This window comes from Xiphias gladius, chromosome 22, assembly GCF_016859285.1.
Source record: "Xiphias gladius isolate SHS-SW01 ecotype Sanya breed wild chromosome 22, ASM1685928v1, whole genome shotgun sequence".
NCBI classification, from domain to species: Eukaryota; Metazoa; Chordata; class Actinopteri; order Istiophoriformes; family Xiphiidae; genus Xiphias; species Xiphias gladius.
The window spans coordinates 17,981,642-18,006,820 of record NC_053421.1 but is presented as its reverse complement, the minus strand read 5'-3'; the positions used below and the strand labels follow the sequence as shown (position 1 = coordinate 18,006,820).

At 38.7% G+C, this 25,179-nt stretch overlaps 1 protein-coding gene across 3 annotated transcripts; it reads right to left on the bottom strand.

Moving 5' to 3' along the window:
- Positions 1-253: 253 nt before the first annotated feature.
- On the bottom strand, positions 254-20,166 carry cers2b (ceramide synthase 2b). 3 transcript variants are annotated; one of them, XR_005706419.1, is made up of 12 exons: positions 13,376-13,478; positions 9,960-10,133; positions 8,905-9,022; positions 8,680-8,798; positions 6,476-6,533; positions 6,165-6,215; positions 5,024-5,116; positions 4,407-4,535; positions 3,795-3,901; positions 3,537-3,690; positions 1,923-2,210; positions 254-522 (listed from the first exon to the last, which is right to left on the bottom strand). XR_005706419.1 is itself a non-coding variant. In XM_040117911.1 (11 exons), the coding sequence occupies exons 2-11, from the start codon at positions 10,130-10,132 to the stop codon at positions 2,055-2,057; spliced, it is 1,158 nt and encodes a 385-aa protein (XP_039973845.1). In that variant the 5' UTR covers position 10,133; positions 19,707-20,166; the 3' UTR covers positions 254-2,054. The 3 variants fall into 3 exon arrangements, 2 of the variants coding, with proteins under 2 accessions (XP_039973845.1, XP_039973844.1); XM_040117911.1 differs by lacking the exon at positions 13,376-13,478 and adding an exon at positions 19,707-20,166 and having other exon boundaries at positions 254-2,210; XM_040117910.1 differs by having other exon boundaries at positions 254-2,210.
- Between the last annotated feature and the right edge of the window lie 5,013 nt (positions 20,167-25,179).

The window sequence follows — 25,179 nt, the reverse complement described above, 5'->3', positions numbered from 1 at the left end:
GTTCAAAGGACGACTGATTTTCTTGTTAAATGCCTGTGTTGGTGCTACCTTATAACTGTAAAAAGTCATACTACATTTTTACATTATGTCAGATGGAGTTTCAAGGGACACACTCATGTGTTATTGTTTAATGTTTTCTGACATTTGTTGGAATCTATAAACTTAAAGGATTTACTGTGTGTGATATGTTTGCAGACATGACGCATAAACAAACGAAAACAGCTTCACAGGGTTGTTGTTGTGATTCATGATCTTTGCTTTTATTATTAATAACAATACTTAGGCATCATTAAAAAAAACAAAATAAAAAAAAATAATAATAATAACACTGTAATTAGGACAAGGCTGTTTCTTCTGTATCACTGGGGAAGAGAGGTTGCTGGTTGGTCGGGGTTAGTAAAAAAGAACATGGTGGTGGAATGAGGGTGAGTTTGAGAGGAGGGCAATTTATATTGAAGAGGAGAAATGTGATTGATGAATGAGACAGTGGGGAGGGAGGATGTTCTAGTCTTAGAGTTGAATCTGTGATGTGAGATGGAGACAGGAAAGAAAAGGAGAGGACATGAGGACAATAGAGAGAGCTTCCCATACATTACAGATAAGGCACTTGACATACAAAAAACTTTAAAGCATAACAACAAAACTACAACACTTATTATTTCATGAATTCCTCATGAGTCTCAAAACTGAAACACTTAACGCCTGCAAACCAGATTTCTAAAAAAAAAAAAAAAAAAATCATAGAACATACCTGTAAACCCGTTTCATACACAAAATCATACCTAAAATCATTCACTTAGATCAACACTTAAATTCTCGCCGAAGTTAATAAATATAACCCAGGCTACTAGGCAGTGAACTGAAGAAATGTGGCCAATATTTGTAATATCTGGAAATGGTTATTCTGTCCCATTGAATTCAACTTAGTAACACTCCTACATTACAACAGAGCAAGCCACCTTTGCAGTGATTTTATGGAGAGTCATCATGTTTCTGTGGGTGACATGTTCAGTGTGATTCAAAACTCAACAGGATCAAACCGCTTCAGCCAAACCAGAGAGGAAAAAAACATTCAGCAGTGTCAAAACTAGCAGGAAGCTGTGATTTCTGTTGCAGTGTTTCTGCTGAACACTCATTTCTGGGTATTACTGACTGCTCAAACAGCAAAGAACTGAGAACGACAACATTTGCAGGCCAAACATCTCTCTTGGAAGGAGAATTTGGACATGGATTAAAAAATGAACTGGAATTAAAATAAGAAAGCAAGACTTTCTAGCTGTTTATCTAAAAAAGTGAAACATGTATTCCGTAAACCTTACGGGGCAGACTACTTAATAAGTGGCACAGGATGCATTTGAGAGCAGAAGCACACAGTCCTACTGCAAATTATTACCTTATATAAGAGACGCTGTATGTTTGTGCAAAGACGTTGCAATAGCTGAACAAACACTTGTGTAATTGCATAGACGGAAAATTAGGGAAATAAATGCCCTAATGTTTCGCTTTCATAAAACGCTCACTCTTTTGTTCCTTCAGTATAAAACAAAAAAGGTACAATAAAATAAAGCAACACAAGATTAAAGCACAAAAGCGAATTATATGGGATTTTAACAGCAACTAGCTGGCTCTAAGGCACACAGTTAGAACAAGAAAGCTAAAGTAGAAGCAGCATCACCCCCTTCTGTGTCCTCTCCACACTTTGCTCCTCTCCATTTTCTCCCCTGTCTCTTTGAAACGTTGGGACTGACATCTCACACTGACAATGATTCATTTTGCTCTGATGACAAAGCAAAAAAACCCTGCCACTTCATGTAGTGTATATCATCTGCTGGATCTCTGTGCCCTCTAAAAGTACGAATGAATGTGTGTGAGTGTGTTTTTGTGTCGTTCAAAGGTAACAGTGTCAAATGTCCTCAGGGTACCTGCTGTTCTTGATTTTAGGCAATGGCTTGCCCCCTCCCTTCTTCTTGCTCTCTTTTCATCCCTCCCTCCTGCTCCCCTGTTTAGGGATATGAGTCCTTCTCACATTCCTACGTCCTGACACTTGTTTGCTCTCACTCTGTCTTGCTGTGGTTGTTGTTGTGGACTGCGTGACCGTTCTGCACGGGTCCATTTTTCTTCCTGTCCTTCTTATCTTCCGCCTCCCCTTCCTCCTCTTCTTCTGATTCATCTGTTTCATCCTTGTCACTCCTTTCATCATCCACTTTTTCCTGGAAAGAAAAGAGGATGTGAGAAAAAGAGGTCATTTGGAAAAACGTCATAAATCAAAGGGATCTTCCACTCTTTGACACAGACTGTACTGAAGCTCTGGCCAGTGTCAGAACAAACTCAGACTGTCCAGCTGCATTCATGAATATCTAACTGCTTGCATCTGGCTGCTTGTAAGAGACTTGTAAGATGACATGAATGAACTCCTATACAATAGTTCCTTTATTCTTTCTTTGCTTCTGTGGAATATATTCTCGTATTGTATGTATCTTTATTGTTGGCTAATTTACACTTTTTCCATTTAATATTATTTTTTGTGGGTGTTTATGAATGTGTTATCAGTGCTGAAATTTATATGTTTCAAGGATAAAAAAAAAAAAAGAATCCTCAAAAGTGAGTTCAACTGCTTTCAGCACTTACAAGTCAGCTCCCCTACCTTCCTCTTTTATTCTTTTAAGCAGCTATAATACATTTTTTTAATAATAACAAGTTATCAAATGACAGTGTGAAAGGGGCCGCCCGTGATGATAAATCTACATACAATTATCACCTTAGTCTGCAGCTCCCCTCATCTTTATGGAGCTCAGTGAGTTTCAGCTCATTGTTTAGCTGTCCAATCCGCAACTTTACTGTTTGGTTTACTCTCAGTGCTCTCATAGCCACATTTTCTGGCCATAGCAGGCAGCTGTTCTCAGTGAAAAAGCTCTAACAACCCACTGTACACAACCTGCTCAGTGCTAAACAGCAATCAGATACAGTTAGCAACCAAAAGACTAAAAGAGGGCTAATTGTGGACTTGCATTCAGCCGGATGGCCACAGACACGACTCCAAATGAAAGATAATGGTGCTCTGTGTCTGCTCAATGTGTAAATAAGTAACTGCTAACAAGTTTGCTATATCAACTTTATAGCCTGATAAAATCAGTGTTTATATTTTTTTTTTCCGCTACCACCCAATGGGAAAAAATGTTTCAGTTTATACAATTGAAATGGCACCACTTTCTTTCAGGACCTTCTAACTAACACTTCCAGCTCAGTCATACTTAAACTAACATTTCAGCTTCATTCAGTGCTTACACTTTTACTGAAACTGACTTTTATTTACCTTCAGCTTCTTACATTATTTCATTTGTTTCAACTGCAATATTTCAGTAGCAAGTACATGTATATTTTATACAGAAAAATGTTGCATTTTCCAGTATTTTATTTATATTTGTCTTTTATTAAGAGCTGGGTGATAATGGTGTGAGCTCTAAAATTTTCATGATTTTATTGGTGAATAAACAGAATCTTGAGCTTTGCATGTGTATTACTTTATGTTTGCTTACATTGTTTGTGAGGAAGCGAATTGCTATGCGTATGATGAGGACAGCCCAGAAGACATGTAGACACTGCAGAATCATCAAAAGCCCATTGAAGAAGTAGTAGCCAAAGAACGGTTCGTAGATGGTCACTGGGTAAACCCACGTACAGTAAATAATCCTGCGACAGAAACAGTAAGGATTTAGGTCAAGCTAACTTGGTAGCGTGCACAAAAAAAAAATCCAGCATTAAATTAATATAAAATGTTTAAAAAGTGTGTGTACCAGAAGGGGAAGATGACCAGACGAGTGACGATGAAGATTGCAGCAAATACAATGAAGATGTAGTTACAGGCATTTCGCCAGCCAGCATAGTTGAACATCTTTGCAGACTGTCAGAGGGAAAGGGGAAAGGAAGAAAATTTGTTTAATAGGAAAATTGGAGATACATGGATTACACATTTGTTTGAATAATGAAAATGGTATTTGGTTTCCTGTATCCCACCAAATACAACCAAAGTGTCGTTTCCTCCACTAGATGGCAGTGTATGATAAGCGTATTGCCATCAGAATCAACAGTACTCATTGAATCATTTGTGAACAAAACTTAAATCTCAGTTGTGATGCAGCATATAAAGAGTCTAAACAGCATTTCTTTATTGGTAGGGATACATGACAACAACATATAATATGCTATGGTGAATACTCACACTGACCCCCTTTGTATACTGTATTTGCATGATGCTGAATATAGTTCCTACAGTTAATGTACATATGTCACTCTACCGTGATCAAAGGTCACCGGTTGTAAATGCAGGAACACATTTGCTTGACAAAGTGTCGTAATCAAAATACTATGAATACAAACTACTGCAATGACTCTTTGGAGACATTTACCTCAAGGAGGTAATCAGAGGAGTCGTGCACTAGCATGATGAGAGTTCCAGCACGGATGTAGTTGACACACCAGGAGAAGCTGATGAGGAGGATGGTCGCTACATGGTGGACTATCTGCTCCTTGAAGTCCTAAACAGAAGGAAACATGGTGGAAGGAGACATGTTACTTATGCTGGAGAAAGGAAATATTAGGGAATATATCTTTGTGTGTTGCATGTTTTTTATTGGGTCTGTGTGCATGGTGGTAAATCCCGCTTAAGAGGTATCTAGGTTAAAATCTTGTGTTGGAGTAACACCCCGTGCCTCTTTGGTAAGATTTTCCTCATTACGCTCAGCTGATCCAGGCTGAGCAAAGTCCAAACGTTCACACAGATTCAAACACACGTGTAACAACAGTCTAATGTCCACCCACAGTCCATGCCAAATGTCAAACTGATCAGATAGTAAGAACAGACTGTTTTTCTTACTTTTGTGTACAGGTGATCATGATGTTATAATCATGTATAAGTAAAAAAAAACTCTCAATGCGAATTTAGGCTTAAAACTGTCTGCATGAATTATAGATTCAATTTCCATTTACTTTTCCTTCTGTGTCAATGCAAGTCAAATTCACTTACTTTGCGTTTGACATCAGAAGCCACACTGAAGAGCAGAGAGCCGTAGAAACCCAGTTCAATCATGTAGTACCAATACTGAGATGGCAGGAGAGTCTGCAGGAGAGGGAACAGATTTTTAATTTCAAAATCCATACACCAATTTGCACACATCTATGTTGGGAACCAGGGCTGCAACTAACCATTATGTTAATTGTTGATAAATCTTCAATATATTCTCTTGATCTCAATCAATTAATTGTTTGATCTTTAAAATATTGAAAAATGTCCATCACATATTCTTAAAGCACAGGCTGACACATCCAGATTGCTTGTTTTATATGGATAAGAGCCCGAAAGCCGAATATTTTCAGTTGATTATCAAAGAAGGCAGAGAACCAACAAATGTTGACATTTGAGTGGCTGCAACCAGTTTTTTCTTTTTCTTTTGCTCAAAAATGGACTTAAATGGTGAATGATTATCTAAATTTAGTGACGATCATTTCAGCTTTATTGGGAACCCTGTATTAGTTAGGAGAATGTCTTTTGGTGTTCATCAAATTAAATTTAAGACTAATTTAAGCAATTTAATGCCTTCTTCAAAATCATGCCAGTCAAAAAATGACAGAAAAACACAGACAATATGGTCTTCAATTGCTTATTATGTGCATGAATTTTTTTACCATTATTTCCATTCTATATGCAACAATAATCCCTGGTAATATAAGTAACCACTTAACATGACCTGGATCCAGATAAGTAGCAAAAAAACCGATGGATGGATTAACCAATTACAAAATAATGAATTGGTTTACGTTTTGCTAAAATAGACTCTTGCACATTATGAGTCAATGAGTTTCCTATCTGCTGTGGCTGTCTGCAGTGAGGGTGTTTGCTACTGGTCTGATGGTTCTGACTGAAAATCCACAAAAATTGATTTAAGAGACTCTTGTGCGCAGGATCCACCAATCTCATTTGTAGATTATAAATGTATAACGTCTGCCCCGTAAGAAACAGAAAAAAAAAAATATTCAAAAGCTTTGCAATTTTCAGACTTTTTGATACATTCTAGGGGCTTTTTATGAACTGAATTTAATTGCTAGACTTTCCAAGACCTGCAGATACTTTGTTGCATTCAGTGTGCATGGCCATCCCAGAGACATACCAGCACAGGAAAGCCTTGCCACATCTCCTTCAGGTCATATAGCCAAGGTTTCTGGAAGGAGAGATGAGATGTGAATGAGACAGCAGAACTCGTCAGGTGTATTTATATCAACTGACTCAGCATGGCGATGAGTCAATGCTGCTCTGACAGTGCGAAAGGTGAGGTTATCACAGCAAAAAAGACCGACTACCATAGACACCGCCAAGTTACGATGGCAGGGCAGGTGACGAATGAGGATGTCAACATAAAGAGACGAGAGGAGAAGGAGGAGGAGGAGGAGGAGGGGCTGAGGTTAACATGGCAGTACTCACATCGATGAGGGCGGCCAGGCCAGCAATGAAAGCAAGAAGGTAAAAGGTAAATCTCCAACTGCAAGAGAACACACACACATACAAACACACTCTCTATTCAGTCAATGGGGAAAAGACGACAAACACATTTTCTACCAGCAGACACATAAACGCATCACACACACACATTTGCAAGCACAAGAATGCACGCTGGAGAAAAATACCAGGCTGAGTGAACAGCCTGGAAAAATCTGGTGAACTACACTGAGAATGTCAAATCAGGACACACGTACGCACGCACGCGCGCACGCACGCACGCACGCACGCACGCACGCAGGCACTCACAGCCAAAAACGTGCTGACAGACAATGAGAGCTGTCAGACAGTACCCTCCCTGTTAATATCCTTTAACAGAGACAGTGAGCGATCATTCCCACTGCAGCCTCTCGTACAGGTGAAGAAACAGGATTTCATGCAAAAAGACACAGCAGTAGAGACAGCCAGAGGAGAAAGGTGGGCACAGAGAGAGGAGAGACAGTGAGAGTGTGAGAAATACACCAGTGGGAGAAATAAGGGAGAGAGACAAACAATAGATTGATTGAGACGAGAAATGTCGTAACACGCACTGTGAAAGACACACCATAACTGGAGAGTGACAAACATGCAGTCACAAGCACATCTTCACACACGAACATCAGTCCACTACATAGTTGCTTAAATATGACGTTTCACACATATACATACAGCAGACATAGAAACACACACACCACTCTGATTCACTGTCTTCTTGCAGATTAAAGGGTCAGTTCACCGAATTACAAAAAACTTATTTTCACTTATATCTGGTGGTGTCTAGCCATGCAGATAGTTTTGGTTTGCTCACTTTATTAGATTTACATCTCAGAGCAAGGGCTATAATTAACAATTATTTTTATTTTTTACATGTCAAAAAAGAGTATCACTATTTCCTAAAGCCTAGGGTGGCATCTTTAAATTGCTTGTTTTGTCCAAAACTAAAAGATATTCAGTTTACTATCACATAAGACAAAAAGGGCAGGAAATCCTCATAATACAGAAGCTAAAACTAGGGTTTTTATTTTTGCATTTTTTCTCTGAACTAAACAATTTATTGATTATCAAATTTGTTGCTTAATGATGTAATAATTTCGTCAAACAAAAGTCCACTGATCAATGAATGATTTCAGCTCTACTGAAAAGCAATGACAAATCATATGTAAAGAAAATTGCAAAATTGCTTTCCAGAAACATTATTCCACTTACCCTGGATAATTAAATTAAATGATAATACTCAAAACTGTTTTATTTTTAAAGGGACTATTTCTCCAGTTAACAATAATTCCAATAAAACCTGTGAAGCTTGTGTCTTCTGTAGTTTGGTTGAACTGACCCTTTAATTCACGTAAAAAGCTGTTATACTATGTTGATCTAAACATGAACAATGACCATGACAATGAAGCTAATGAATGACTGCTAATGATAGTCACGTGACTGTAGAGCAGTTATACATAGACAACAACACATGGGATAGAATATTGCATGAACAGATTATCTACGGATGTGTTTGTCTATGTGTATATCACTGCATATTTGACTGTGTTTCAGACCTGGTGATGCGAACAGTATCAGGCTAACTGCAGCTGTTGGTGGCACCCTAATAGATACAGTATGTCTGTCTTTTGTACTGAATTTATTTTGAAGTGTCATCTGTTGCCACAGTGTGAATGTTGCCAGCTGAGATTAACTTCAGGTTATCATTTTGTTTTAACTCTGCTTCTGTTAAAGTAATTGCTCACACGTAAAAATAACCAACAGTGGTGACAGAGCCCCTGTTGCCAAGGCCCTGTACTAGTGAGTGTGGATGTTTGGTCTGTATGTGTGTGTGTGTGTGCGCGTGTGTGTGTGTGTGTGTGTGTGTGTGTGTGTGTGTGTGTGTGTGTGTGTGTGTGTGTGTGTGTGTGTGTGTGTGTGTGTGTGTGTGTGTGTGTGTGTATGTGTGTGTGTCAGAAGACTATGGTCTACAGGCATGGCTGCAGTGTGGCATTGTAATGAGTTCATGTTAAAAATAGAGGGCTACTTCTGCCCTCAGATATGTACTCGTATATCCAGAGTAACGGAAGGGTGGACAGCTGTTTCAACCTGATCTATATCTCTACAGCATATATGTTTAAGAGGCAGAGAGAGTGTGTGTTTGTCTGTTTGTTTACCTGGCCTCTCTGAATTTTTTGAGCAAACTCGGTCTGTCCTGGTTCCTCCGTCTCCTGAACCATCGCTGCACTTGTCTTTCTGAATAGCCAGTCGGCTTGCAAAGACTTGCTATTGAACTCTGAGAACAACACAAAGGCCAGATTTAAGTATTTAATTTCCTGACAATAGGCATAGTATGGTACTGAGTCTTTTTTAAGCGTGTATGGGTGTATGGGAACATTTACCTGTGTGGGGTTTTTGGTAATGTTACAGTAGTAGGACTCCAGTGTGGGGTTGTGACGGGCTTTGAGCCGCACTGTCTCTTTCACCCCGAGTAGAGAGGCCAAGGGTGTAGCCACCGTCCTGTAATTATAAAAAAGGTGGTTGAGACACAAACAGATATGAAAGGAAAAGGAAGTTAGATGAAGAGAAGTTAGAAACTGAAGAGAAAACTGAAGAGGCATGGAGTGAAGGAAACTATTATATTACTACTTTTACACTGTTAGAAATGACATGCCCAAATTTGAAAAAACATAAGATAACATAAAACTTGTCAATAAAATGTTACTATAGACATCATAGTTAAGCTGGTGTAAATGAGGATGTTGATGTATATAGTGTTTAATACACTATATAACCGCTTCACTTCCACTCCCACGTCAAATGAAACCTGATAAAGGCCTTGTTGCCACATGTTGCACGTTGGTCTCAATAAAGAGCTGCTGTTTCAGCAACTGACTTGTGAAAATATTGTTATTTGTACTGTATGTTTGTCATCTGACTCAAGTTTCCAGTTAGCCCACTTTATAATTTGCCACTCAGTGGCTGAATGGGAGACAGGAATAAAAACAATAATGAGGAAGAGAGCTATTAGCAATAAAACATATGTGGTCTCTATAAGGGTTGTCTAATTTTCAAATGATTAGCTACTGGAAGCAGGAAGGCAGTACTTGTTTGTGAAATAATACGAGTTACTTGGAAGACTGGACATTTACTTATTATAAAGCAGGGCACAGCACACGGAGAATTAAATCATTGCTGGGAAAAAAGAACGCGATAAAGACAGCATTCTGAAGTAAATAAACTGATTACAGGTCAGGAGGAGATGACCGATATCCAGACTAAAGGAGAAAAGAAAGGAAGCAAAAGCAGCAGACAAGGAAAAAAGACAGAAGTTAGACTGGACAAAAGGACAAAGAAAAATATGTAAATATAGAGGAAACAAATGTTTGAATTAATAACCAAGGACATAGACGAGGAGCACAGATACTCAGTAAGACAAAGTAAAAAACGGAATGACCTCTCAAAGATCTGACGAATAATGAGGAATACGAGAGCGATGGGCAGCGCCACCCACAAGTCGTTTGCCTTGGCGTATACCCGTCCATCCCGATCCTCCAGGTCAGCCCAGCCCAGGCCCTCCGGAAACCACAGCCGCTCCTGCCAGAACCACTCACTCAGCTCCGACAGCATCCTGCAACACAGGACACACAAGCAGTCAGCACCATTTTTAAGCTTTTATTAGGATGTAAAGTTAAAGGCTCAAAACCTAAGATACACATGTTGTAGAGGCAGAATCCACACCCTAAAAAAAAGAAAGGAAAAAAAAAAGGAAAAAGACTACATGGTTCCACCTAAAATCTGAATACACAAACAGTCTCCAGGGGTAGATAAAAGGCATCTGCTATACCGGCCTGGTTATGTATATGGGAAGACATCTGTAATTGGGAATGTTTGGTACCATGTATTTAAAAAAATTAGATGATGGTACCAACATTCCCCTCATACTGGAAGCCGGCCTGTAGGTTTTTCCTAATGCATATAACAGAGCACATGCAGCATGCTGGGAGCTCAGGAGGCCCACACGAGGGAGGAGAAATCAAACCAACAACTGAGCTAATCCTTTCCTTCATGCTTTTGACACCAGCACTCTCCTCAACAGTTGAATGCAGCTGTGAGAATTGGTTTGGACTCAGAGAGTGAAGAGATGGATATTTCTGCCACTACATCCAGAGAGTAGCAGAGAGTAAAAGGCTCGGTGGTGAGGGAGACGTAGCGTCTGCAGGAAGTGAGACATGATTCATCCATATGTGCAAGACTGCTGGGGCACCCCCACACACTCTATCTCTGCAGTCCCCTTGCAGATCTACAGTAACTCCCCTCCCACCCACTGCAGCTGTAAATGCCAAAACCATGATACCGCTTCACTTCCACTCCCATCTCCACCCTGCTTCTCCCTGCCAGTAATCAAAAAGGATTCCCTCTTTGGCCCAGAGAGCCAACGCCATGTGTAATGCTCATCCTCCCCTTGCCTATCTTTAAAAGTATGCAGCTTAAATTATAATCATCTTAAATTACGGTTATAATTTACATTATGGAAATAAAGTACTGATAAAGGTTTGCCTGAAGAGAAGCAGGCTGCAGTAAAACAAAACCGACTGTGTGCTTCCTGAATAAGATTCACAAAAAATAATAAACAGGTCCTTATCTATGTGTAGAATTGTAGAGCTTAAAAATACCAAAGCGATACTTTATTTGATACCTTCGTTTGAGAAACATATTTTTCTACAAAAGCCTTTTTTCTTTTTACAAAAGTTTAAGGTTAAGGGGATGCAACTAACAATTATTTTCATAAACGATCAATCCACCAATTACTTTCTCAGTTAGTCAGTAAATTGTTTGTTCTACAAAATGTCAGAGAATTGTCTGATAAAATTCCTTGACCCCAAGGTGTTGTCTTCACATTGCTTGTTTTTTTTTCTACTCCCAATACCCAACAGTCCTAAGCCCAAACGTATTTAGTTTGCTATCACAGAAGGCTGAGAAAAATAGCAAAATTTCCCATTTTAGAAAGTGGAACCAGAGTATCTTAAAAACACTATTTATGACCTGTATTTTCTCTAATAGCCAGTCAATTAATTTACATTCTCTGAATATCCATCTCTATAATAGTTTTCATCATTAGTGGCAGAGATCACCATTACCACCCTGGATTTAAATTGGCCTCTCATGCATATCTACTGTGTGAGTTTATTTGGTTGCACTGTAAACCGATACACCAGTTGTTCTTTTGTTGAATTTCTGACAAAGTAGCTGCTCTTGCTGTAGTACTAGACTGCACTTGCTATTACTACATTAACCACAGGTGTCAACAACTCCACTAAGACTGAAATCTTAAGGATTCCACCTTCACACGATTATTGCATTATCAACATTACCACTGTTTGTTTTCTTGTCTATTGAGTAATCATTTAAGCTTGAGAAATGTTAAATGCCGTCTACACACATGCGGACATACAAGAACTTTGCTTAAATTAAATAAAAATGGCAAAATTTTGATTGAAATAATGAGCTAAATAATCAAAGAATAAAGCAGTCTCAGAAATCTGACCCGATATTCCATGCCAGCTTTTTATACCTGTCAGGTATCAGGTTGATACTCGGTTTCACTGAAGTTTGTCCGTGTCGTTATCTATGTCTTATACCCCGACTAGTTTTTTTAAATACAGCTAATTCAGATCAGCTCTTGATATTTGGCACTGACAGGCCACCCTTCATTAAGTCAACCATAAAGGTGAAGTATACTGCTGCAAGTTGTGGCCTCTGACACTGTCCATGAGACGGTGTCATGGTTGAGTGTGTTAGTTATTTCCACATCATGTCATGTTAGTCATGGCCCCTGTTTCCTGTTGCAACAGCACAGTTGGCCGAGCATCGGGCCTTTGTCTCTCTCTCTCTCTCCCCCCCCCCCCAGCACAGGTGGTGGTGGATGGGAAGAGGGACATATTTTTCCCACTCATTTTGCCAGCTCTTCCACCTAAGTAACACTACATCTCACTTCTTCTTGGAGTGTCCAGCCAGATCTTGTGAGCTCTGCTGAACAGCATGTTTGCGTTTGCATATACAGGTGCATAAAGAAGCTGTGTAATCTAACCAAAAACAGATAACTAAATGAGCTTCTGAGCACAAATAAAGATGGCTCAAAGGGCAGAAGTGCTGAGGAACTTAGACAGATAGTTTGCACTGTCTTCACTGTGTAATAAATGATTTCCCATTATAACCTCTGACTATAAACTGTTATTAAGAGTATCAGGTATAATTAGGCTCAATATAGTATACTGTCACACACATTCCAAAATACAAATATGCACACAGCCAAAAACAAACAACAAAGGAGGAAAAACTTGCATCGAAACAGGGTAGATACTTTTTTTTTTTTTGCACTGCTGCAATAGTGTGCTGTATGGAGGAAATTTGGGATCACTGAGGATATTTTCAGGGTTACTGGTTGAGATCATCCAGTGAATTCAGCATGTTAAAGCATTTTTCCCCCCACAGCTTTCCTAACACTACATTCCATTGGCCCACAGGATCATATGACTACACTCTGACCATTTCGAAGGCCCAATAAAAATAAGGGATGCCTCCGGCAGGGGAGGGAAAAAGGAAGTTCTCTGAGTGTCTCTCTCGTTCTCTCTTCCTCACTATGAATATACATTACAAGGATGTGGTGATTGTAAACAGAGATCATGCTCCTGGCTGACAGAGTACAGCTCCAGCATCTACCGATGTTTCTTTTTAGCTCTGTTTACAAAGCCAAAATTGCAGTTTCTCAAAGATGAAGAAATAAAGGGAACAACCCCCTGAGGAAAACCTAAACACAACAGACTGGAACCTGGTACAGAGTCTAGTAATATTTGGAGAATGTAAACATACTGCCACCGTATCAAAGGAGAGATCCAGCTTTTCCATTCGCTCCCCACAGAGGAATAACATCTCATGGAGTTTTACAGTCACCCAATACTTTGTCTATCTGAATGATAGGAGACTGAGTCAACTAGAGGAACGCAAGTCACGAGACAGTAGCAACGTGCTCTGACTGTGAGTCACTCATAGCATACCATCTATGTGTGTACATCCACCCATTTACTCATATCCATCCATTCTCAAGTTGCTCACTGACAGCTGAATCATTCAAACAACAACCTATAAAAAAAATGAGTAAGAGACAGAAACGGGAGATCAGACAACTTAGACAGTGTATACTGTAGACTACATGACACAAGAGGTCGAAGCTGAGTTTGAAGGTTTGAGGGTTTGATAAGTCAGAGAGAGATGGCACACTGACTACATAGTGCATTAAATTATGGCCTGGAATATTGCTGTGGCTCATATTACGTTATATATAGAGTACAGCATTGTTATTGTCACTTTAGAGCTGGAGCATTCAAGTTCAAACTGATGTACCTATGAATGAATTACAACAAAATTCACTAGGGCTGAGTTCAGTACTTTTTGGATACCTAAGTAAAAACAGATGAATGACTATGAATGTATATTTCACTGATAAATCTGACAGTCAAAATCAGATATTGCAGTAGTCTTCCTCTGTGTTTAAAGTACTGAAGTACACCATCTTCCCTTTCTAGGAGATAACCTTTAATGCATTTAATAAATAAGATTTTTAGTGAACCATGAAGGTGTAGAAGAGCTAAATCAATTAGTCTATTGAGAAAAAAATTTATTTTGATAATCTACTAATTGTTTGCGTCATTTTTCAAGCAAAAAAGGAACATATTCCCTGGTCCCAGCTACTTAAATTTTCAGATTTTAATGCTTATCTTTTTCATATATGATATTTATATATAAATGATAGTTAACCAAATACTCTCAGGTATTGGATTGTTTGTTATACTGAGCATTTTTCAATAGTTCATTGATAAAACAAGCTATTTGAACACGCCACTGTTGGTTTCTGGGTGATTATAATTTTTTTCCCCACTATTTTCCGACATTTTATGGACAAAATGATTAATTGAGAAAAATACTTGGGTGGCTAATCAATAATGACAATAACCGTTGCAGCCCCAGTTTAAATGCTTTTACATTACATTACATTTACTCATTTGGCAGACACTTCAGGAAGCTCATCCAAAGCAACCTACAAGTGGGGCAACTTCGAGTTCATTGTCTTGCCCAAGGACACTTGGGTACACAAACAGAAGGAGCCGGGGATTGAACCGCCAACCCTGTGATCTAGCCGTTTTAATGTGATTTCAGCACCGACAAGGGTTAGAAATGTTTAATGGAAACACTAGATACATGTAACGTACTGGCGAAAAGTTGTGGCTATGCCAAAAACTTATATCAGTCAAACTGTAGCCTACAGTAAATGGTGGGTTTTAGGTATGTCAGCCTTCTATAATGCCATCCTTCACTTCCTGTGGGCCAACATGTAGCCACAGTTTACAGATCAGAGTAAAAACCATGGTTTTCACAATGCACATATTGTGAGATGAAGTGGCCGTACAGGAGGCTGGCCTGCTTTCTGCACATGGTTGATTAGCTCTAACTCAGGTCATGCCGTGGACATTTTGAGCCAGGGAGGTTTGAGGGATAGTCATACACATCCTTCACATTTCAGAAAGTCCTCTGGATCATGGTTTGACAGAAAACAACTCAGTATAGTTTTTATCAAAGTACAAGATATAGGGATTAGGCAAACACAGAGGCCCTGTTCAGACCTGGCATTAACATGCATATTAGGTGATCCGATCACAAATGGACAGCTTTAAGTGCGTCAGTTCACACCTGGCATTAGAATGCGTCTCCAAATGCATTTTGAGTGATGATTGCTATTGGATCTCACCTCCCCACTTTTTGCAAATAAACACGTACATCACTTCCATTTGCAAAGACCAAGTACGTTGTTTTTTTAAACCAGAAATTAAAAGAAGAAATCAAAACAGTACAGACTGGGTCTACTCCTTAGCGTGTTCAAGACACACCAAATCGCCTAAGATGTTTTATGCACTCGCCATATATCTCTATGGGCTTTTCGAAATTTTCAGACGTCATGGACAAAGCCAGCTTATGCAATTTGTACAACTTGTTTGCGAATGAGTATGCACATTCACTTATGCAGAGGATGTCAGTTAAGCAGGCAGTCCTTCAATGTAGCCCACAACACGTTTGGGTACACACTGCTAAAAGAATGTGGCCATTTGCGGCCCAGACCATCTCTGAATGTGGTCCCAACGATCAGATCTCAATGTGTCCTCGATGCGTCTTGGGTGGATTCACACCTGTACTTAGAGCTGTCCACATGGAATGTGGCGATCGCACTCCAGTGCAACAAATTGGAAAACCAGTAGCCACACTGGTTCTAGCTAGGTTAGCCATTGTTAGCAATACCACTTGATAAAAATGCATTACGCGCTACTTTGCGCATACAAACACTGTAGCAACATGTTGTCTTGAACCAGCTCAAATTCAAGATTTTTGGTTTCACCATTTCCAATTCCTATTGTTTATACTGTGTCATTTTGTTATGTTCCAATTTAATCAATAATGACTCCTTTTGAAGTTCAAATGTTAAATCCTCATGGGTCACTGCAGGTGGAATCACATCATGTTTACCCACATCTTCAGACAAAATGTCAACTGGTTCATTTTAAAGAGAAGTTTTTACATTTTTTTTCAAACGTTTATCAGTCACCTCGTTATCAAAGTGCTCAGCAATCTTTAATAATTGGTCCTTTGTACACTGATCCAATAACTCCAATGAAGTAGTCTGAATAAAATCCTCCACAATAGAGACCATATTCATAGTCACTTACCTTTAAATAGAGGACAAATACTGCAACAGGTGCTATTCAAGAATGGCAAAAACTGGAGTCCAATCCTATCTTACATCTTAAATACTATCTAGTGGCTAATTTTGGGCTAGTACTCATACACTCTAAATCACTGGGGAAGAAATGTAACCGGTTAAGCCAGCAAACCCCACAGAAACCCCTGAGGTGTTCCTGAGCAGAATGCTCTACCCATGTTCACCACCACACTATAGTTGAAACAAGGGATTCACTAAACAGAATCCGCTTTCTAATACCTAGAAGGGGGATAAAAACTCAGGACATCCAAAATCAACTGCCACAAAAAAATAAGCCAAAAATCCTCTAAACTAGTCCATTTAAGATGGACGAGCCCCCACCTTGTCATGAACCAGCTCAAATTCAAGTCAAATAAGGAAGACCACACCAATAATGAAGGATCCAAGTAAAAAAAAAAAAAAGACTTAACTAATATCAAATGATACACAAATTTACTGGGAGATATGTAGGTCAATTTCATCAGTAGTGAGAGGTGTGTATGAATGTGTGAACGTGTAGAGTATGCAAAGGATAAAATAAAATGAAACTAACAAAAACCTAAACATACAACCAAACCCAATATACAACGTGCTGGGAGGGTAGAAAAAGAGAACTAGCATATCCAACCCTCTTATATAAACTAGCAATCAGGAGGAGTTGTTTAAGGTGTTGCTCATCATCCTTCTGGATACACCTCTGCCACTCTGACTGCATCCTCTGGGAACAGGAAAAACAGACTCACGAGGAGCCCCAAACAGAGGGGGAAGAAAGTTGGACAGTGATGTGTGTATTACTGATTTAATGAAACACATATAAGACAGACGTGCTAATCAACAGCATATTACTACAGCTTTCACTTATGTTGATGTACAGACATCTTGGATTTTGAGGTCGGGACTGGTGAGGTTCTCCTGACTTTCCGAGTCGGAATTTTCAGACTGGGAACACGGAAATTACGGTTTCCCAGTTCAAAGGCCAGAGATTACAGAGAATGACGTAGTGGGACAAAACGTCAAATCATCCCAGGGGCGGACAGTCAGTCTGTGTGTTAGATAGAGATCACAAGAAGGTCAACTTAAAGACCTTTGACACTGATCTCTGAACCGGATGAATTATTGATGGGGAGATTCAATCAGTCAGCATACTGATTTGAATAGGGCTGTTCAGGAGGTGAGAAGATAATATTGTCATGCTGATTCTCTTCTCCAGTTCCTTCTGCTGAGTGGAAACACTGACAACACTGAGGTACTGTTATGGCAACATTCCTGTCTTCAACTATATTACTGATTTCTCAATTAACAGAGCTGAAGAAGCAGAAGATGTAATTATTGACAGATGATAGCTGAAGTTATTTTCTTTCCAGGTTAGGGAGAGATAGCACAAAAACTAAAGCATATGAAATATGTTTTTTTTCCTTCTAGACTGTAAGGGTTTTGTGAGTAACAAGAGGGTTTCTCCTCTTAAATAGTCCTTTAATTACTCATAATCACTGATAGTAAGTAACTATCTTGTAGTGTAGGGCTGGAACAATCATTTTCATCATTGATTAATCTGACGATTATCTTTTGGATTAATTGTTCTTTTTATATCAGCTGTTGTCGAATCTTTTTCTCTCAATCAACTAACCAATTAACTGCCTCAATGTTTCAGCACTACAGACCTGGATACAGCACGTTTGTCATCACATGAACTAATATTAGCATTTACAGCCTATTATCACCTCAGAAATTTACATACGTTTAAGTATGAATGTGTGCTCATGGTGGTATACACAAATCTCAAGTGGTTACAAACGAAACCTAACAAAACAACAACGCTGTTCCCATAATATTCCTATAGGGAATTCCTGTGGCTGCGGTAGTTACACAGCCAATGAGGTTCCAGCTACCTTATCTCACTTTATGAGATTATAATTCTTTAGTCCTTTATATTTAGGCATTTTGCTGTCACTGTGGTGCTCACACTAGCTTTAATACTACTAGCTACCACCAATTACTAGCTACTCTAAAGAGAAGTCGGTGGTGGAAGAAGTATCCAGATCTTTTGTTATATAAATGTACCAATACAGCCATGTAAAAATATTCTGTTACAAGTTAAGGTCTTGCATCCAAAATGCTACTTAAGTAAGAGCTCAGAATATTAACAGTAAAATAAACTTACAGTATTATCAGTAGTTATTCTATAGTAACTTGATAATATATTGTCATTTATTACAGTTTTGTTAATATTGATGCATCAATGCAGTAGCAGCATTTTACTGTTGTAGCTGGTTGAGGTGGAGCTATTTTTAAATAACTTTAACTTTTAAATAATTTTTACAATTTAATCCAGTGGTTCCCAATTTGGGGACAGGCCCCTCCAGTGTCAGAATATAAATAAAATTATAGGGAAAATCGTGAGTGTTGAGTTGGTGTACTTTCTGTTGATCAATTCCAAATGATTGTTTGCGTAACAGTTTTTTTAACCAGTTCTCAGGAGGTAAGGTGAGCGTGCAAAAATGCAAAATTTGTCTACAGACAAGTGTATAACTCAAAATGCAGGGAGAATCAAGTTCCTAATAATAATTAAATGCTGGATGTCTTTCAAGGAAATTCTTCCGGAAGTCATTAACTGCTTATAAACTCAACTCACCAATATAAGTTCTAGGTAAAATAATTGAAATAATAGAGCTTTTCCTCTATTTTCCCAGTAATTAGTGACAATTGTTCTTTAGGGAATGATCAGGGTAATGATAGACCTGTAAAATAAAGTGTTAATTGAAGCTACAGCTGTCAAATAAATGTAGCGGAGTAAAGAGCACAATATTCCCTCTGAAATGTAGTGGAGTGTAAGCACAATGGGAATACTCAAAATACAAGTACAACAACCTAAATAATTTACCTAAGTACAATATTTGAGTAAGTGTACTTATTTACTTTCCACCAATGATGAAGACCACAATGATGCTAGGAGGAGGGGTCCTGAAACAAACTGAAACACATCAGTTATCCTTTAAAAAGCTCTACATGTGTTATTTCCCCGAATATGTAACACACGGTGATGTACCTGTGACCTGAGTATGTGCAGTTGCAGTGATAATGGGGGGTACTCTGCTGCTAGTTAGCAAACTTTAGACGGAGACCCACCGTTTAGCCATGTGCCAGCTCGCCCTCATGTCTCCGTACCAGACCACAAAAGCTAACGGTTATTGGAAGTACTTCAAAAAGGTAACACGTCTACAACGCCATTGGTGTGTTCTGGCCGTTAAAACCCAAACGGGCCCCTTTCTATTTAATTAACTGACTTTTACCGGATTGCGTCATGACGTCGGAGCGATGCGGACCGCCGTAAAGACACTCACGCAAACATGAACGAATACCGTCTACTAGCCGACATCAAAGTGAAAGGGTACTTACTTTGGTGTTTTCCCCCCGTAGTGAAGCGAAAAATGCGAGAGGACAGGAAGAAATGTCTTTTTTTGGTCTTCTCCCACAAAGTGGTCAGGATCCCACCTAGCTAGCTAAAAACCTAACGGTCCCGTTAAGTGTGCCCAGTCCGGTGGTTGTGCTCTGAAGGGCGCAGTTTTTGTCCAAGTTTAATATCCGGGTTGGTTTTTACATCTTTCCATTGAGTATAAAGTTTGTTTTTCTTCTGTAGAAAAAAAAGATTAATGGGGATAAAAACAAAAAAAAGGCTACCAATGGAAAAATATGTGAGATGCTGCAATGCGACTGGCAATTTTTTTTTCTCCCAACAAATGCTCCGGCTATTTTCCCTCTCTCGTCGTGTCCCAGCTTGTCTCTCTCCCCCTTGTGTGTCCCGGGAGTCTGTGGGGTCTTTGTGGGTGTCTGGCCGGGCAGAGGCGGAGGTCTGGCCTGCAGGAGAGCGGACTGAGGAGCAGGCTGAGGGAGGAGTGAGGGGATAACGGAGAGGGAGGGACGCAGATGACGTCCAAGCACATGAGAGAGCATTTGGCTGACACACACACACACACACACACACACGCACGCACACATATACATCCGCGTTTTGTTTCCGCTCGGGGAGAAGCTCTTACACCCCTTCTTTGTCTTATTTTTAACCCCCCTTTTTCTGTCATTTTACACTTTAATGGATGGTAAAAGTACTTTTTTCTCGTCTGTGTATTCCATTTCTTAACAGGAGTAACGGCTTTTGCCTATGTAGCTCTGACCTTTGATCTCCTTGTTATTTTCAAACGCAGCACAATTTAGTGCTAAACTCATTCACAGTGAATTTTCAGCTTAATGTAAAATCACGTAAATTTAGAACTGCAAGCTTAGAAGATTAATCAAATAGATAATCGACAGAAAATTAATTGGCAACTGTGGTGGTTAATGATCAGTGGTTTCAGTTATTTTTCAATAACTATATTCTCCGGTTTCAGCTTCTCAAGGGGGGATTGAGGGGATTTGCTGATTTTCTCTCAAATACTTGACAGTTAATATTGTGACAGTTAATATTTCTAGGTTTTTGACTGTTTGTCAGACAAAACAAGCAAATTGGAGACATCACTAATCAACGTGGGCTGTGAGAAATGAGAAACTGTGAATGTAATTTTTTTCACATTAAAAAAAAAAAAAATTCTATAGACCAAAAGTTAGTTACAGCTCTGCATACTGTAAACCAACGGTTTCTATAAAACAACTTAAGATAATCATAAAGGGGCTGTTTGTCAACCTTACTGTCTTATACAGATTCACAACTTCATTGTTCCCTTTGTCCCGCACTACATTTCTGTTATATTGCTTTAGGTATTTAACTGTCCCTCAGTGCCATCAACCAGCAACTGCGTTTGTGATGAAACACTGAAATCACCCCAAACTCTATCCTGCCTGGATAACAGATTTCGTAAGCGAATAAATAGCTTCATATCTTTAAGTATATAAATCTTAACACTACACGTGACCCTTTTTTAAATACAAATATCCCTTGTAAATGTTGGCCGTTGCAAGTTAGTGTAGTTCTGTGTGATATTTCTTTTGCAGCTACCCTTCTTACAGCCACAGCTCTTTTTCAGAGGGAATAGGCTACAGTGGCATGAAAACGTTTCAGCACCCATGGTCATAATTTCTGTCACTGTGATTAGCTAAGCAAGTAAAAGATGAAATGATGTATAAAAGGCATGAAGTTAAAGATGACATATTTCTTTAATATTATAAGCATGATTACTTTTTTATTTCCATCTTTTACAGTTTCAAAATAACAAAAAAGGAAAAGGGACTGAAACAAAAGTTTGGGCACCCTGCATTGTCAGTACATAGCAACACACCATTTGGCAAGTATCTCAGCTTGTGAACGTTTTCTTGTAGCAGCTAAGAGTCTTTCAGTTCTTGTTCGAGGGATTTTCGACCATTGTTCCTTGCAAAAGGCTTCTAGTTCTGTGAGATTCTTGGACCATCTTGCTCGCACTACTCTTTTGAGGTCTATCCGCAGATTTTTTATGATGTTTAGATCGGGGGCCTGTGAGGGCCATGGCAAAACCTTCAGCTGGCACCTCATTCTGGATTTTGAGGTGCGTTTAGGATCATTATCCTGTTGTAGAAGCCATCCTCTTTTCAGCGTCAGCCCTTTTACGGATGGTGTGATATTTGCTCCCAGAACTTGCTTGTATATAATTGAATCCATTCTCCCCTCTACAAGTGAAAACTCCCCGTGCCACTGGCTGCAGTACAAGCCCAAAGCATGATCGATGCACCAGTTGGAGTGGTGTTCTTTTCATGAAATTCTTTTTTCTCCAACATATCTTTGCCCATTGTGACCAAAAAGTTCTGTTTGAACTACATCAGTCCAAAGGACTTGTTTCCAAAATGCCTCACGCTTGTTTAAATGTTCCTCTGCAAACTTCTGATGCTGAATTTTGTGGTGGGGACCCAGGAGAGGTTTTCCTCTGATGACTCTTCCATGAAAGTCGTATTTGTGCAGGTCTCGCTGCGGAGAAGAACAGTGCAGCACCACTCCAGAGTCTGCTAAATCTTCCTGAAAGTCTTTTGCAGTCAAACAGGTTGTTTCGATTTGCCTTTCTAGCAATCCTAAAAGCACTTCTCTCTGAAAGTTTTCTTTGTCTTCCAGACCTCAACTTGATCTCCGTCGTTCCTGTTAACTTCCATATCATAATTACTTATAAAAAACTCTGGAAATTATCTGGAACTATCTGAAAACACTTTCCTGTTTTGTCATAGCCTTCCCCTGCTTTGTGGGCATCAATTACTTTAATTTTCAGAGTCAGGGCTGCTTAGAGGAGTCCATGGCTGCTGATTGTTGGGATAAGTTTAGGGGAGTCAGAGTATTTATAAAACTTTGAAATTTGCATCCCTTGGCCTTTCCAAACGATGACTTTGGACAAGCCATAGCACTAACAGGCTAATTAAGGTCTGATACCTTGGTAAAAGTTATCTGAGAGCTTAAAATCTGTTGGGATGCCCCAACAACTGTATAGTCCTCCTTTCCTGTTTTTCACTCTAAAAATGTACAAAACAAAAATAATACACTAATATTTCTTAAATTGTTAAAACAAATGTTTCAACTTTATGCCTTTTGGAAAACAGTTCATCTCCTACTCACTTAGCTATTCACAGTAACAGAAATTTTGAACAGGGTTGCCCAAACCTTTTCATGCCACTGTATCTTCCTATCCTCGTGAACCATAAACTATAAAAGAAGCATGTCAGGGCTTACCGGCTGACACGCTGTACAGTACAGTATGACTTCAGGTCTGACAAACCTCGAACCTGTAAATGATCTTACCCCAGACAGTAATAGTTTGCACATGTGTGGCGGATGGATCTGTAGATCGTGCATAATTTTACATTTATCTTAAAAATAACAGATTGACGACATTTCTTTGGGCCTGGTATTAATAAGCAAAGTAGACCCAACAGGCGAGAGGGAAATTTTGTGACATATAGACTATATAATTGGGTTTTCAAAGTCTGGGTTGCAACCCAGTAGTGGATCATTGGAGATTTTGAAGGGGCCAGGACGCCAAGGGATCAGCAATAAAGAAAATGTAACCAACTGTTGTCAATTATTAACTATTTGACATTAATGTAGGTTCCTTGCAACTGCCCCATAACTGCCTCATAAAACACCTTGATATAGTTAAAGAAGCATGTTTTGGAATTAAAATTAAAATCTGCCCTATATCCTATGTTCATATGTCCTATGCCCACGCTCAATAAAGCTTCACATTGATGGAGTCTAATCACCAAAATCTTTGTCTGTTGTTAACCTCAGTCAATATTATTATATACTTCCAATTGATCTCTCCTTATTGATACACGTGTGAAACTCTGTACTTGTTGATAAGAAAATCACATCTGCACTTGAACAATGTATGTTTTCATTCATTAACGTTGTGTCAGTAGTAGAGAAGTTAGAAAGTTTTAAAAACTACAGGGCTAAGCAAATGTTCTGAATCCAGGTGGTGAGTTATTTTTTTTCTTTCTTTTGCATTTGGTGAATCCTGTTATTGAAATACTGTGTCATGTGGTCATTCTGCTCAGTAATAATTTATCTCTACTTATAATTGGGCCTGCACACTTCCACTCATCAAATTATGTTTTTTTCTCTTTTAGTAAATTAAATCTAGATCAGCTCACCAAGGGAGAGAAATTGTAGAATTTTTTTCCCACCATGTTTCTCAAAGATAAAACAAGTACAGCATTTAATTCTGCTGATAAAAAGGGAAGGCTACTCCCATAAATGAATACAGCAGATAACAAGTGTTGGCACATCAGCTCAATGTGGGTGAAATGTTTTCTCTTCCTCTGGTTACATGTGCTCTACATATGACCTCTTCTGGTCACAAGTTGGATGTGCGGCGCTCATTCATATGGCAATTTTGTGTTTACTCATTCAAATGCAGATTTTTGCATAAAAGAAATCATACAAACACATACACAATCAATACATCACGTTGAGACATTTAGTATGATACTTTTTATTTTAACTTAAAAAGAGAGTGGATCAAAATCAGGATTCAATAAATTAGAAATAAATATAATTGCTGTAATAATTAATACATACATTATAATTACTCGATTGCAAGAGTCTGACAGAAACAGGCCCTCAAAAGGTTTTCTCTAGAAAATTCTAAAATGAAAATATTGCAACCCACTCAAACCCTTTCTCCCAATAAACAAAATAATTGATAAATTAGTAAATAAATAAAAAATAGCTCAAATATTAAAACCTCCCGAATAAAAGTGCAACCCCCCCCCCGTGTTTCAGCTAAAATCTAAGTAGAAATTTAAAATATGTTAGTGATTTCCCATTTCACAATTTGGAATGTAATATCCCTTTATGTAGATGATGATGTTACTAGTGGTAATAATAATAATAATAATAATAATAATAATAACAATAATAATAATAATAATAATAATAATAATAATGATGTCGCTGTGTCCTGTTCAGTGTTTATCTAAAGTAGTATTCTTTTTTCATTTTTTCTTGTTTTTTAAATGCTGCTCTTTGTAAACTAAATTATTTACATTAGGATCATTAGGATTTTCTCCAAAGTCTCTCTAACCTACTCATTTAATCGTCTTTTTTGTATTTTCTTTTTTTTTTTATTATGAAACATCGGTCCCTCTATATTTGTCATGTAATAGACATGGTATAGACATGTTAAAGTCTATTGAAGTGATATATCAGCATTTTTCATCAGTACCTTCCATACACACTTGGTCTGAATTGTATTAACTGAACTAAACACCCTGTTGGCAAACTCCACACAGACTATGGTCAAACCAAGCTGTCGGCTGTATGGGTAAAATTACTGACTCATGTGAACCATGTATATCTGTGTGTGTGTGTGTGTGTGTGTGTGTGTGTGTGTGTGTGTGTGTGTGTGTTAGTGCGCACCTT